This window comes from Nomascus leucogenys, chromosome 10, assembly GCF_006542625.1.
Source record: "Nomascus leucogenys isolate Asia chromosome 10, Asia_NLE_v1, whole genome shotgun sequence".
Taxonomy (NCBI): domain Eukaryota; kingdom Metazoa; phylum Chordata; class Mammalia; order Primates; family Hylobatidae; genus Nomascus; species Nomascus leucogenys.
In genome coordinates, this window is record NC_044390.1 from 77,271,068 (window position 1) to 77,284,271 (window position 13,204).

Sequence of the window (13,204 nt, forward strand, 5' to 3'; positions counted from 1 at the left end):
TGTTCCAGGTACTTTGCAAACAGATACTTTTTTACTTCTTGTAAAAGGTGTTGTTATCATTTCCCTTTCACAGTTGAGTGATGCTCAAGGAGCTTGCAGTTTCACACAGCTAGTAAGCGGCCAAGCTAAGACCCAGGATCTCTCCAAGGTCTGTTGACCTAGAAGAAATTAGTTGACTCCCTGAGGCTTCTCTATCTGTAAAATGGGGCTGATTGCTCTTTATTATCTCTAGGAAAGGCACATGAAATAATAGATGCTATGACAAAGATGAGCCAAGTAGAGAAAAGTTACAAATTTTGAAACATCTGTTAAAGCATAGTACAAGGCATAGTACATAGTACATGACCCTTTTCTGCAATTCTGAAATCCAAAAAGCTCTGAAAAATCAAAGATTCTTTTTACAACTCATTTGGCAACAAAAATCTGACCCGAACTGATGACAGGTTATTTACAGATCTTATCTCTTATGGTGTGAATATTCATATATTTGCTGTACAAATATTAATATCTGATTATGGTGTTCTACCCTACATTCTACCACGGTATGATGTAATATGTGAAGTATTATGGATCTCCAATTGATTCTCTTTTGCCCTTCATTTGTGAATACATACACACAAAATTGCAGTTAAATAGTTGTTTCTATTTTAAAAGCACCATCAAAGATGGCTTGTTAAAAATGGATACCGTGAAGCAACCTACTGGGGTCCCCTTCCACACTGTGGAAACTTTGTTCTTTTGCTCTTCACAATAAACCTTGCTACCGCTAAAAAAAAAAAAAAAAAAAAAGAAATAATAGATGCTAAAGCTTCGGAGAAACTCAAAGGCTCAGTCAACATATAACATCTGAAAGTAATCATTCCCATGGGTGGTATGTTAACTATGTGTGTCAGAGGCAGCCTGGTGGAGTGGTTAAGAGTGGCTCTAGAACTTGGTTGTTTGAGTGCAAATCCTGGTTTTGCCGCTTACCAGCTGGATGACCTTGGATGAGTTCCTTACCCTCTTTATACTCAGCTGTAAAATGTGAATGTTTGTAGTATATAACTCCTAGCATTATTTTGAGGATTAATTGAACATGCTTAGAACAGCACTAGGCACATAGTAAATGCTGTGTGTTAGTTCTTAGTATTTGTATATTTTTGTCATTCACTTGGATGAAGAATTTGAAAGCTAGAAATATAGTTTACAGCTTAAAAGTTGAAACTAGTATTTCCCAGACTGGGAGCAATTTAGTGGAAATAAATGAAATAGTTTCTGTTTAGGAATAAATAATTTACACAAATTTAAAATGGAATAAGATAGCACTAATGAGAATAATTTTAGCTGCCATTCTCTGAGCAGTTACTGCATGCTCAGTCTTGAGCACTTAAAAAACATAGCTTTAGTGATGGTTATACAACAGAAACGTGAATGTACTTAAAGCCACAGAACTGTATACTTAAAAATGGTTAAAGTGGTAAATTTTATGTTATCTCACAATATACCCTAATTCATCCTCTCAGAAAGCCTCTGAAGTAAATATTACCTCCATTTTGTAACTTAAGAAACAGAGAAATTGAAATAATTTGCCCAAAGTCACACAGTTAGCATGTAAGAGACTATTGCCATCCTAATGGCAATATTTTATTGCCATCAAATATGAATCTAAAATTTACCCATTCCAATAGTGCCTTGGAGATGGCACCATTTGAGTGGGTAAATTTTAGGATTCATATTTGACTCTAAAGAGGACTACCCTGTGAACAATCATTAATTGGAAGTGTATATTTGCCAGAAATTATATGACAGCCATTTGTTTGGATGTAAAACTTTATTTCTTGATTGTCCATATGTAGTTGTTTGATTGATCTTATCTTGGAAAAATTTAGGAACATAATGTGTTAATAAGCATAAATGTAACAAGTTCTAGACATATACAGTGATTTATATTCTTTTGTCATTTTCTTTTTAGAGGTCCATTAGCAGTTTTTAGTTTGGTGGTGAAGTATACATTTTGATGCCTGCCATTAAAGTTAATATTCCAGATGTTGCATACTGTCTAAGAGTTTTAGCTCTTCTGATTGCAGATGCTACAGACATTTTTTCTTTACTAGGCCTTTTTATTGGTATTTCATTGGTTTTCCTTATTAGTAAAAGATGAAGTTTCTAGAAGTACTTTCCCCCCATTGTACTTTATCATTTCAACATTTTATTTTTTTTTTAATTTTATTTTATTATTATTTTTTTGAGACGGGAGCCTTGCTCTGTCCCCCAGGCTGGAGTGCAGTGGCATGATCTCGGCTCACTGCAACCTCCACCTCCCGGGTTCGCGCCATTCTCCTGCCTCAGCCTCCCGAGTAGCTGGGACTACAGGCGCCCGCCAACTCACCCGGCTACTTTTTTTTTTTGTATTTTTAGTAGAGACGGGGTTTCACCGTGTTAGCCAGGATGGTCTCGATCTCCTGACCTCGTGATCCGCCCGCCTCGGCCTCCCAAAGTGCTGGGATTACAGGCTTGAGCCACCACGCCCGGCACATTTTATTTTATAAAGTAAGGCAGTACACAGGAATAAGCACAGGCATGTATTTATCTCTTATTCTGCCAGAGTTCTGACATAAGTAGGAATTGCTTGAACAGTTGAACTAATCTTCTCAGTGATAAAAGATACATTTTCCTACCATCCAGTCAATCTTGATTTCTTTCTCTTCATACCAGTATTTGAAAGATGATAGAAACTACACTCTATTAAATGACTACATTTAGTTTAGAGATTACACCCTGCTAACATAACTGAAAATAAGTAGTAACGAATATTTTACTGTTTTTATATCTCAAAGGTTTTTATATTGAATTTTAAGTATATCTTAATATAAATCTGGTTGAATTGATAGTCTCAAAATATTTTGATTGCTGTCATCTCCAAGGAAATGTACACACAAAAAATGCCATGGAGATTTGCCCTTTATCCTGATTTATTATTATCAATATTTTAGATAAATAATAATTTTTTAATTAGGCAATTACAACGTGCCAGATATACTAGGCTTCTTATATACATTATTCTCATTTTTGTCGTTGTACAACTATGTAAGTACAATTTTTTTTTAATTTAGGTTTCTTTTTCTTTTTTTTTTTTTTCAGAGACAGGATCTCACTCTGTCACCCAGGCTGGAGTGCAGTGGTATGATCATGGCTCACTGCAGCCTGAAACTCCTAGGCTTAAGTGATCCTCCCACCTCAGCCTCCTAAGAAGCTCAGACTATAGGCACGAGCCACTATGCCCAGCTAATTTTCTTTTTTTGTTTTGTTTTGTAGAGATGTGGTCTCACTATGTTTCCCAGGCTGGTCTTAAACTCCTGGCCTCAAATAGTCCTCCCACTTTGGCCTCCTGAAGTGTTAGGATTACAGGCGTGAGCCTGTGCCTGGCTGTAATTACTATTCCCAGTTTTTACAGATAAAGGATCTGAGACACACAGAGGGCTGACTTGCCTGACACCCCATTGCTAGTAAGTAGTAGAACCAGGAGTTGGATTTAGCAGTCTGGCTGTAGAGTCATCAATAGTTTGCACATGACAAAAAGCTACAAGAAATAGTCAACCTGAAACACATGATGGAATTATAATTCAGAATCATCTTGGTAGATAGAGGCACTGTGCTTAAACAAAATGCCATTAATGGGATTATAATAAATATAATGTGGTAGAATTCAAGTTTTGTTTGCCAATTCAACACATCATCTGTTACTAACGCAACTTTAAAAAATGCATAAACGATTATATTACATTAATTTTTTTAAAAAGTATCCTATTTATGGTCTAATTATGCCTGGAGTATTATTTTATATTTTTGACTTCATGTTTTAAGAGACAGTCATGCCAGAGTCCCACATGAGGGTGACTAAAATGGACGAAAAGTCTGGAAACTTTCATATCAATAATTGATTATGTATTAACTGAAAGAAAAGACTAGAGAAAGACATAGTGGGAATTGATTATGTATTAACTGAGGAATAAAAGACTGAAGAAAGACATAATAAATAGTTAAAGGATTATGGAAAAGATGGTGTTCAGAAAAAAATTAACATGCAGGCCTGAGACTGCTATCCCTAGAAAGGTCTGCTTGCAAAGGTGGCCCTTGGCTGGCATCTGGGGGAACTTGGTTCTTGGATGGATTCCTGCCATTCACTGATAAGAATGGCTCACCTTACCTAAAGTATATGAAGAGTGTGCTTTATGTTGAGCTCCTGCTTGCTTGCCTGTTTCTCTCTCTCTTTCTTTCTCTCTTTCTTTCTCTTTCTTTCTTTCTTTCTTTCTTTCTTTCTTTCTCTTTCTTTCTTTCTCTCTCTTTCTTTCTTCTTTCTGGAATTTTGGTACAGGCTAGGCAGAATGTGCCTAGATGATCAGCTCCTAGTAAAAACCTTGGGAACTAAGTCTCTAATGAGCCTCCCTGATCATTTCATGCGTGTTGTTACAACTCATCGCTGGAGGAATTAATTATGCCCTCTGTGACTGCAGTGGGAGACAACTTTTAGAAGTTTGCACCTGGTTTCCTCCAAATTTCACCCCATGTGCCTTTTCCCTCTGCTGATTTTGCTTGGTATTCAGTGTAATAAATCATAGCCAAGAGTATGACTGTATACTTTGAGTCCTCCCAGTGAATCACTGAATCTAGAGATGGTCTTGGGGACGCTTGACACAGATGGATTAGTGTTATTTTTTTGTTTATGAGAAAGCCAAATTAGGACCAATGAATGGTGATTAGAATGAAATATTTGATTGACTTTAGAGAAAAATGTCTACTACTTGAGCTTTCTTCAGTAATGGAGCAGCCTGACAGTCTCACTCTGTCACTCAGGCTGGAGTGCACTGACATGATCTCAGCTCACTGCAACCTCTGCCTCCCGGGTTCAAGCGATTCTCATGCCTCAGCCTCCCAAGTGACTGGGATTACAGGTGCCCACCACCATGCCTGGCTAATTTTTGTATTTTTAGTAGAGACGGAGTTTCACCATGTTAGCCAGGCTGATCTTGAACTCCTGACCTCAAGTGATCCACCCGCCTTGGCTTCCCAAAGTGCTGGGATTGGATCACAGACTTGAGCCACCTCACCCAGCCCAGATAAGGGACATTTTTGAAGTAATGTGTGCACTAAGTAGAAGAACATTGGATCAGTATTTTGAGTTGGGTTTTTTTAATCTTTATGTATTTTTTTTTTTTTTGAGATGGAGTCTTGCTCTGTTGCCCAGGCTGGAGTGCAGTGGCGCGATCTTGGCTCACTGCAAGCTCTGCCTCCCGGGTTCACGCCATTCTCCTGCCTCAGCCTCCCGAGTAGCTGGGACTACAGGCGCCCGCCACCATGCCCGGCTAATTTTTTTGTATTTTTAGTAGAGACGGGGTTTCACCATGTTAGCCAGGATGGTCTCGATCTCCTGACCTCATGATCCACCCGCCTCAGCCTCCCAAAGTGCTGGGATTATAGGCGTGAGCCACAGTGCCTGGCCAGGTTTTTTAATCTTAAAAAATCTGATTATGCCAGGCATGGTGGTTCATGCCTGTATTATTTTTTAAATACCTGGTGAGAAACTTAAATTTGCCATTTAATCTGGTAGCCTTCAGCTACCTCTTTTGGCATGATTTTTGCTGTTTCATAGGCAGCAATCTCAGCTTGAAGACTTTCTCTCATTTACTGGAAGGACAAAGAATAGAACATGTGCCTCTTGTAGTAGTGCCAATAGCTAGTGATTTTACCATCTTAGTCACCTTGATCTCTCTGATTCTCTGCTTTCATAATTTGAAAGAGCAAACAAAAAATCAGTCCCAATGATATGCAGTACTAGTACCCTTCCCAGAGTGGTCATTCAGATGAATGCATGCCTTTGGGATCTGAATTTTTTTTATAGCAACAAATGAACCTCCGGTTAAGGTTCCACTGGAACTCATGCAATGAAAGGTCATCCTTGGTTTATGGTGTATGGGTGTATTATAGTCCCTTGTGTTTTCTCCCCTGACCATTACAAGAAGCTCAGCTGTTTTGCAGTTATAGCTACTTTTAAAATATGCTTGGTCAAATAATATTTATAAGCAGCTTTAGAAAGGGCCAGCCAATTCATTCTATAGCTACTGACAGAAATCCTAGAGCTAAATTGGAAAGATTATGAAATCTTCTTTAAATACTTCAAATAGAAGCACAATGAAGATAAGGGAATCCTGGCAAGATGTGCTGCAGCTGTCAGGTCCTGAAAAATTAGGAATCAAATTTTGACACTTGTAATTGAATCATCCACCCTTCTAAGTGAGCCCAGGCAAACCTGTGATATTTTTAGAACCTTTCAAATCACATTGTACTCTTTAGAGTTCATAGCAGGACCTGAGGCCCCTAAAATTTCCCAAGAGAAAGAACAAAATAGAATCAAATAAATTTGGCTCTGTTCACTGTAATAGAAGTGTAGTGTATTATGCATGCAGTCTAGATAATGCCACACGTTTACCCCAAATTTTAAAAGTTTTCATGGATTTTTTTTTTCTGGAGAATTAACTGCTTGGACAGCAGTGGAAGCACCCGTTAGAGATAGTAACAGCTGTGTGGTGGTGATTTGATTTATAACAGAAGCACAGAGACCTTGGATGGTGTGATTAACTGTGTTCCACAGATGGATGTTCCTGTGTCACAAATTTCATTTAATACAGATTTCTACCCGCATATAACATATTGATTATTACAGACTCTCTTAAAAGATTGAGCAGTTAACTAGCCACTACCGTATGTAGATAATTACATTGCTTATGCTTGACTTGGTGAGATTTTCTAATTTACAGTTGAAAATGTGCCACTAACAGGTTAGAAAAGGTTAGAATAGTATTTGTATGTGTATTTATACGGTACTAGTTAGGATGCATGATTTAAAAAGACTGTCATTTTAGCAGATAACAAAGGCTGCTTTGAACATTTTCTCTTGCCTTAAAACAAAGAGCAACTCTGAGACCAGACATCAGGGAATCCAAATAATTTATTGGAGCATGACATGATGGCCTTTTCAGGTTTTCTTCAAGTCTGAAGTTCTGTCTAGAGCACAAGACACTGACAAATGAGCAGAAGGACTGTGGGCTTTGTGTATATTCATGCCACTCCTAAACAGTTGGTTCTATCTCATCTCATGCCTAACTCCCTTGGGCCAATTCCTGTAGTTGTCTATGCTTATACATCGTTTGATGAAATAACTGACAAAGATGTGATTTAATTGTGAAATGGAAAATAGCATGGATGTTGGACTAGCAGGATTTGAAGACAAAAGTGTTCATTCTAGTTATTTTTTCTAACTTACTGAACTTTGGTAAGTGTAGTAATTTCTCTATAGGTTTCCTAGTGCTTTTTTATTTTAAAAAATGGTTCTGGCCGGACGTGGTGGCTCATGCCTGTAATCCCAGCACTTTGGGAGGCTGAGGCAGGAGGATCACCTGAGGTCAGGCATTCTAGACCAGCCTGGCCAACGTGGCGAAACGATGTCTCCACTAAAAATACAAAAATTAGGCAGGGCACGGTGGCTCACTCCTGTAATCCCAGCACTTTGGGAGGCCGAGGCAGGGAGATCACGAGGTCAGGAGATCGAGACCATCCTGGCTAACATGGTGAAACCCCCTCTCTACTAAAAATATAAAAAAATTAGCCGGGCATGGTGGTGGATGCCTATAGTCCCAGCTACTTGGGAGGCTGAGGCAGGAGAATGGCGTGAACCCGGGAGGCAGGGCTTGCGGTGAGCCAAGATCGCGCCACTGCACTACAGCCTGGGCGACAGAGCAAGACTGTGTCTCAAAAAAAAATAAAATTAGCCGAGTGTGGTGGCGTACCTGTAATCCCAGCTACTTGGGAGGCTGAGGCCAGAGAATCGCTTGAACCTGAGAGGCGGAGGTTGCAGTGACCCAAGATTGCGTCATTGCATTCCAGCCTGGGAGACAAGAGCAAGACTCCGTCTCAGAAAAAAAAAAAAAAAAAAAATGGCTTTGTGGTTCTTAAACAATATAAAGTGCTTATTATATGATAGTCTTGTCAAGTCTTCACAGCTAATTACTTTGAAAATCATTTTCATGCCAGATATTGAGGGAGAAAATTTGCAGCAGGAGCAGTAATTCTTGTTTCACATAAATATCTAGAATGATGTCTGGAATCCAAAAATTCTTTTGAGTTCCTGATAAGTGAAAAGCATTTATAAATGGTTACATTCTTAGAGAAATAACTGCCTATCCATTACAAAAGCTAGCCCAGATTCTGATCATTACTCTTAAAGGTTGTAAAACATATTAAATACACAAAAGGAAAAAGAACATCTGTCAATTTCCATTTTGATCACAAGGGAGCCAAGTCTTTAAAATTGGTCCTGAAGCCAGAAGCTAGCACTATAAAGCATTAGTCCATTACAAAACCCAAATGCACGCAGAGATAAAGATTAGAGTTTCACACAACTGAGTACTCTCTCAGCACCTGCTAGCATAAACCGTAAAGTATTAATCTTATTTGATCGCAGCATCTAAAATGATAGCTGCTCTTTCATAGAAGACTAATTTAGATTACAAATGTACATGGGTACAAATGATTAGTAATAGCTGCTATAATGGGCTTTCCTGCCAAGTGGCAAACTTTGTAGTTCACTTTACTGACAAATTCGTTCGGTTTACCTGTTATGATACACTATGGAAGCTTTTTCCTTAATGTTCTAAGGATTTGTTGCTTACCTCCTATGCCTTTAAAAATAATTTTTTTCCTTTATAGCTAAAGGTGACTGGCTGAGAGTTCTTTATAATATCTTGCCCAGCTACTGCAAAGGCTGAGTGGATTAATATCTTGGCACAGTCACAATATTTGTGGCACGTGCGTGTACCAGAGCATACACCATTTAGGAAGGTCTGCTCTGGAGCAGTGCTACTCAAAGTGTGGTCTGAAGACTAGTTTCAGTCCACAGACTGTTAGTTTCTTCTAATCTGCAGCCATATAAATTGAAAGGAAACATTTAGAAACCCTTATAGTCATTTGATCTCAGTATTTTCATTATTTTACAAAAGTATCCGACGCACAAATGTTTAGAAATTTTTTAAAAAACGGGTCCTTTAACAGATAGTTTGAAAAGTCCTGCTACTCGTAAAAGTGGAGTTGGTGAGCCATAGAATATGTACAGTATCTACTTCAGTAGACAAGCCAAGTTGTTTTCCAGACCATTGTTCTAAATTATATATCTCTCATCTACTTCAGTAGACAAGCCAAGTTGTTTTCCAGACCGTTGCTCTAAATTATATATCTCCCTCTCTACTTCCTCCACATCATCACCAACACTTGGTATTGAAAGATTGTTTATTTTTGCCAATTGGGTAGGTGTGAAAATGGTATCTCATTGTTTTATTTATTTATTTATTTGTTTGTTTTTTAGACAGAGTCGTCTCTGTTGCCCAGTATCTTCTCTGGCATTGAGAAATTTGGCTCCCTTTTTTTATATTGCATTTATTTATTTGCTCAATCAATAAACTTGCTTGTTTGCTCAATTTAAACAATCTATCAGCTACTCCAGCCTCCTTCTTTACACACCAGTCCTGTGTCCCCATCCTACCAACCACATTTTCACCCTCTGTGTCTATGTTTCCATGACTCCTCACTCACCCCTCTGTATCCTCAGCTGCCAGGCCTGCTAGCCTGTGTCTCTGTGTGTTTCCTCAGCCCCTAATCCCGTCATTGCATATCCTTGGCCATTCAGCCTGTTGATCTGTACCTCCATTAACTCCCCCTACTACCCTGTGTCCCCAGTCACCAGCCTCCTAGTCCACACTTCTAACACAACTTCCCAAGCCCCCTCATTTCCCAGCATCCTCGACCTCCAAACCCTGTACCCCGCCATGCCTCTATGCAGCTCCCCAACCTTACTGGCACCTCCATGCAGCTCTCTATCTACTGCCCACCTCTCCAGCCACCATTTTGACCCTGGTAAACCAGGAATGGAAGGGAAAAGGAGGGCAATTTTTACTCTTATTCTCATCTGAGTGTACAGCAGAGTTTACCAGAGGCTTCACAAATGATCAGGCTATTGCTCTGGCAGCTAATGGAATGAGTACTTGTGTTTTATAAGTCTGAAGATTTAGCTTCAATGTGTTCATCAGTTTTGGTTTTTGTATGATATTGAAGATTCAAAAATAACCTAAAATCCAAATGATAATTAAAAGAAACCACTAATGGAAGAAAAAACATTGATAATGTGTTTTCTTTTTTCTAATTAATTCTGTAATAGTAGAGCCCTTAGAATGCTTTGATGGCCACCTATTGCTTAATCACATGTAACTGTGATTGATCTGACCCAGACTACTCTTCCATTAGGTATTATATATAATGAATATCAAATAATAACCAATCAGCATAGAGCACACTCAGTAATTTGTAGGTTTGTTCTTTCATCAAAAACATTTATAGCTTTCAGCTTTTAAAAATAGTTCTGGAGCACAGCAAGATAGAGAATGGGAAAATTGGCCTCTATATTACAGAGGATAGCAGATGAACAGGGTTGATTTCATTTTGGGCACTTTGCCCAGGACACTTTTAATAGCATATATAGTTACTCTAGGGATTCTGAATCTGTGGTTATGTCAGGCTTACACATTTATTCTTTAAAAGGAAAATTTGCAAGTTATTAGACTTCAGGTACATTAGTATGACTTAAATTTTTAATTTTTAAAGAAGTTTCTGTAATGCAGTCATTGAAATTTATGGTGTGAGGGCTGGATTCCTTAATATTAAAACTAGCCTAATCATGGATAGAAAAATATTTTAAACTTTCTTCTTCTAAAACACAGTGTGTTCCTCAGTTCTTTCAAAGTTTGTTTTTTTGTTTTGTTTTGTTTTGTTTTGTTTTGTTTTGTTTTGTTTTGTTTGAGACAGAATCTCGCTCTGTCGCCCAGGCTGGAGTGCAGTGGCACAATCTCGGCTCACTGCAACCTCCGCTTCCCAGGTTCAAGCGATTCTCATGCCTCAGCCTCCCTAGTAGCTGGGATTACAGGCACACACCACCACGCCCGGCTAATTTTTTGTATTTTTAGTTGAGACGAGGTTTTGCCATGTTGCCCAGGCTGGTCTCAAACTCCTGAGCTCACGCAGTCCCCCCACCCCAGCCTCCCAAAGTGCTAGGATTACAAGTATGAGCCACCACACCTGACCAGCTCTTTCAAAGTTTAAGTCAAATTTTAAAAGATGTCTAAACTAGGAATTGAAAGTTTATTTAATGTGAAGAATTCTTAATCTTAGCATTTTAAAGGAATTTTTGTATACTCTGGAATCAAGTATTTTAGAAAAAAATTAAATTTTAGAGATGCTGTACTTTCTATTTCACTATTTTATAATTTGGAATTATTAACCTTAGAATTTGCTTTAAAAATTGGAAGGAAAAGCTGGGCACAGTGGCTCATGCCTGTAATCCTAGCACTTTGGGAGGCCAAGGTGGGTGGATCACCTGAGGTCAGGAGTTCGAGACCAGCCTGGCCAACATGGTGAAACCCCATCTCTACTGAAAATACAAAAATTAGCCAGGCATGGTGGTGCGTGCCTGTAATCCCAGCTACCCGGGAGTCCGAGGCAGGAAAATCGCTGGAACCCTGGAGGCAGAGGCTGCAGTGAGCCAAGATCGCGCCACTGTACTCCAGCCTAGGTGACAGAGCGAGACTCTGTCTCAAAGAAAAAAAAAATGGAAGGAAAAATATCAATATGGGCTGGGCACAGTTGCTCATGCCTGTAATCCCAGCACTTTGGGAGGCCAAGGTGGGCAGATCACCTGACATCAGGAGTTCGAGACCAGCCTGGCCAACATGGTGAAACCCCGTCTCTACTAAAAATACAAAAATTAGCCTGGCATGGTAGCAGGCACCTGTAATCCCAGCTACTTGGGAGGCTGAGGCAGGAGATTTGCTTGAACCTGGGAGGTGGAGGCTGCAGTGAGGGGAGATTGTGCGGCTGCACTCCAGCCTTTGAGACAAGAGCAAGACTCCATCTCAAAAAAAAAAAAAAAAAGAAAAATACCAATATGGTAATAGAGCTTGTGTTGAGATAGTGGCTTTGAGTGAACTTTTCCTTTTTTCTGTTTTCCAAAATTTCAACAATATGTTCATTACTTTTATTATATATAAAATTATTTATTAACTATACCCCAAAATTAGCTTTAAGAAGCACTGGACATTAAAAAGGCTAAGATTCTTTTTTTTTTTTTTTTGAGATGGAGTCTCACTCTGTCACCCAGGCTGGAGTGCAGTGGCGCAATCTCGGCTCACTGCAACCTCCACCTCCCGGGTTCAAGCAATTCTCCTGCCTCAGCCTCCTGAGTAGCTGGGACTACAGGCACATGCCACTACGCCCGGCTAATTTTTTGTATTATTAGTAGCGATGGGGTTTCACCATGTTAGCCAGGATGGTCTCAATCTCCTGACCTTGTGATCTGCCTGCCTGGGCCTCCCAAAGTGCTGGGATTACAGGTGTGAGCCACTGTGCCCGGGCTAAAAAGGCTGAGATTCTTAAAGAATTATCTCACATTAGGTAATATGGAAGCTTCCCTTTGTTTTGGAGTGATATGTTTAAATATGGTAGGCCAAGTTCTTACTATAGACATTTTCTTTATAATGTATTTAATAAAAAGATTATTAGAGCAGAGAAAATAATTTTATTTTTTGAGACAAGGTCTTGCTTTGTCACCCAGGCTGGAGTACAGTGGCATGATCATAGCCTACTGCAGCCTTGACCTCCTGTGTTTGAGTGCTCCTCCCACCTCAGCCCCTCAAGTAACTGGGACCACAGGCACGTGCCACCACACCCTACTAATTTTTTAATTTTTTTGTAGAGATGGAGTCTCGCCATGTTGCCCAGGCTGGTCTTGAATTCCTGGACTCAAGCAATCCCCTGCCTTGGCCTCCAAAATGCTGGGATTATAGGCGTGAGCCAACTTGCCCAGCCAAAATTATTTTATATAGTACAAAAATCTGGAAATTATTAGTACTCTTAATACATAAGAGGAAGTGATTTTTTAAGTATTATGTTCTGTTTCAGAAATATCAGAAATTTCTGGCATTTTCTTCTGGCATTTGCTTCTTACATTGAGCAATACTGTACAGTCATACATTGCTTAATGACAAGGATACATTTTGAGAAATGCACTGTTAGGCAGTTTTGTTGTTGTGTGAACATCATAGACCTTACACAAACCTTGATGATATAG

At 39.2% G+C, this 13,204-nt stretch overlaps 1 protein-coding gene across 4 annotated transcripts in view; it reads left to right on the top strand.

Annotated features, from left to right (window-relative positions):
• The window catches only part of IFT81 (intraflagellar transport 81), a 96,111-nt gene that overhangs the window by 42,924 nt on the left and 39,983 nt on the right, over nucleotides 1-13,204 (top strand). Inside the window, exon 12 of one of the 4 annotated variants that reach the window (XM_030821365.1) lies at nucleotides 3,121-4,408. The exons of the other annotated variants lie outside the window; for them this stretch is intronic. Within the exon in view, the coding sequence (XP_030677225.1) occupies nucleotides 3,121-3,228 (108 nt within the window). The 3' untranslated portion in view covers nucleotides 3,229-4,408. Of the gene's footprint in view, nucleotides 1-3,120; nucleotides 4,409-13,204 lie in introns of those variants that run through there. 4 annotated transcript variants of the gene reach the window in all.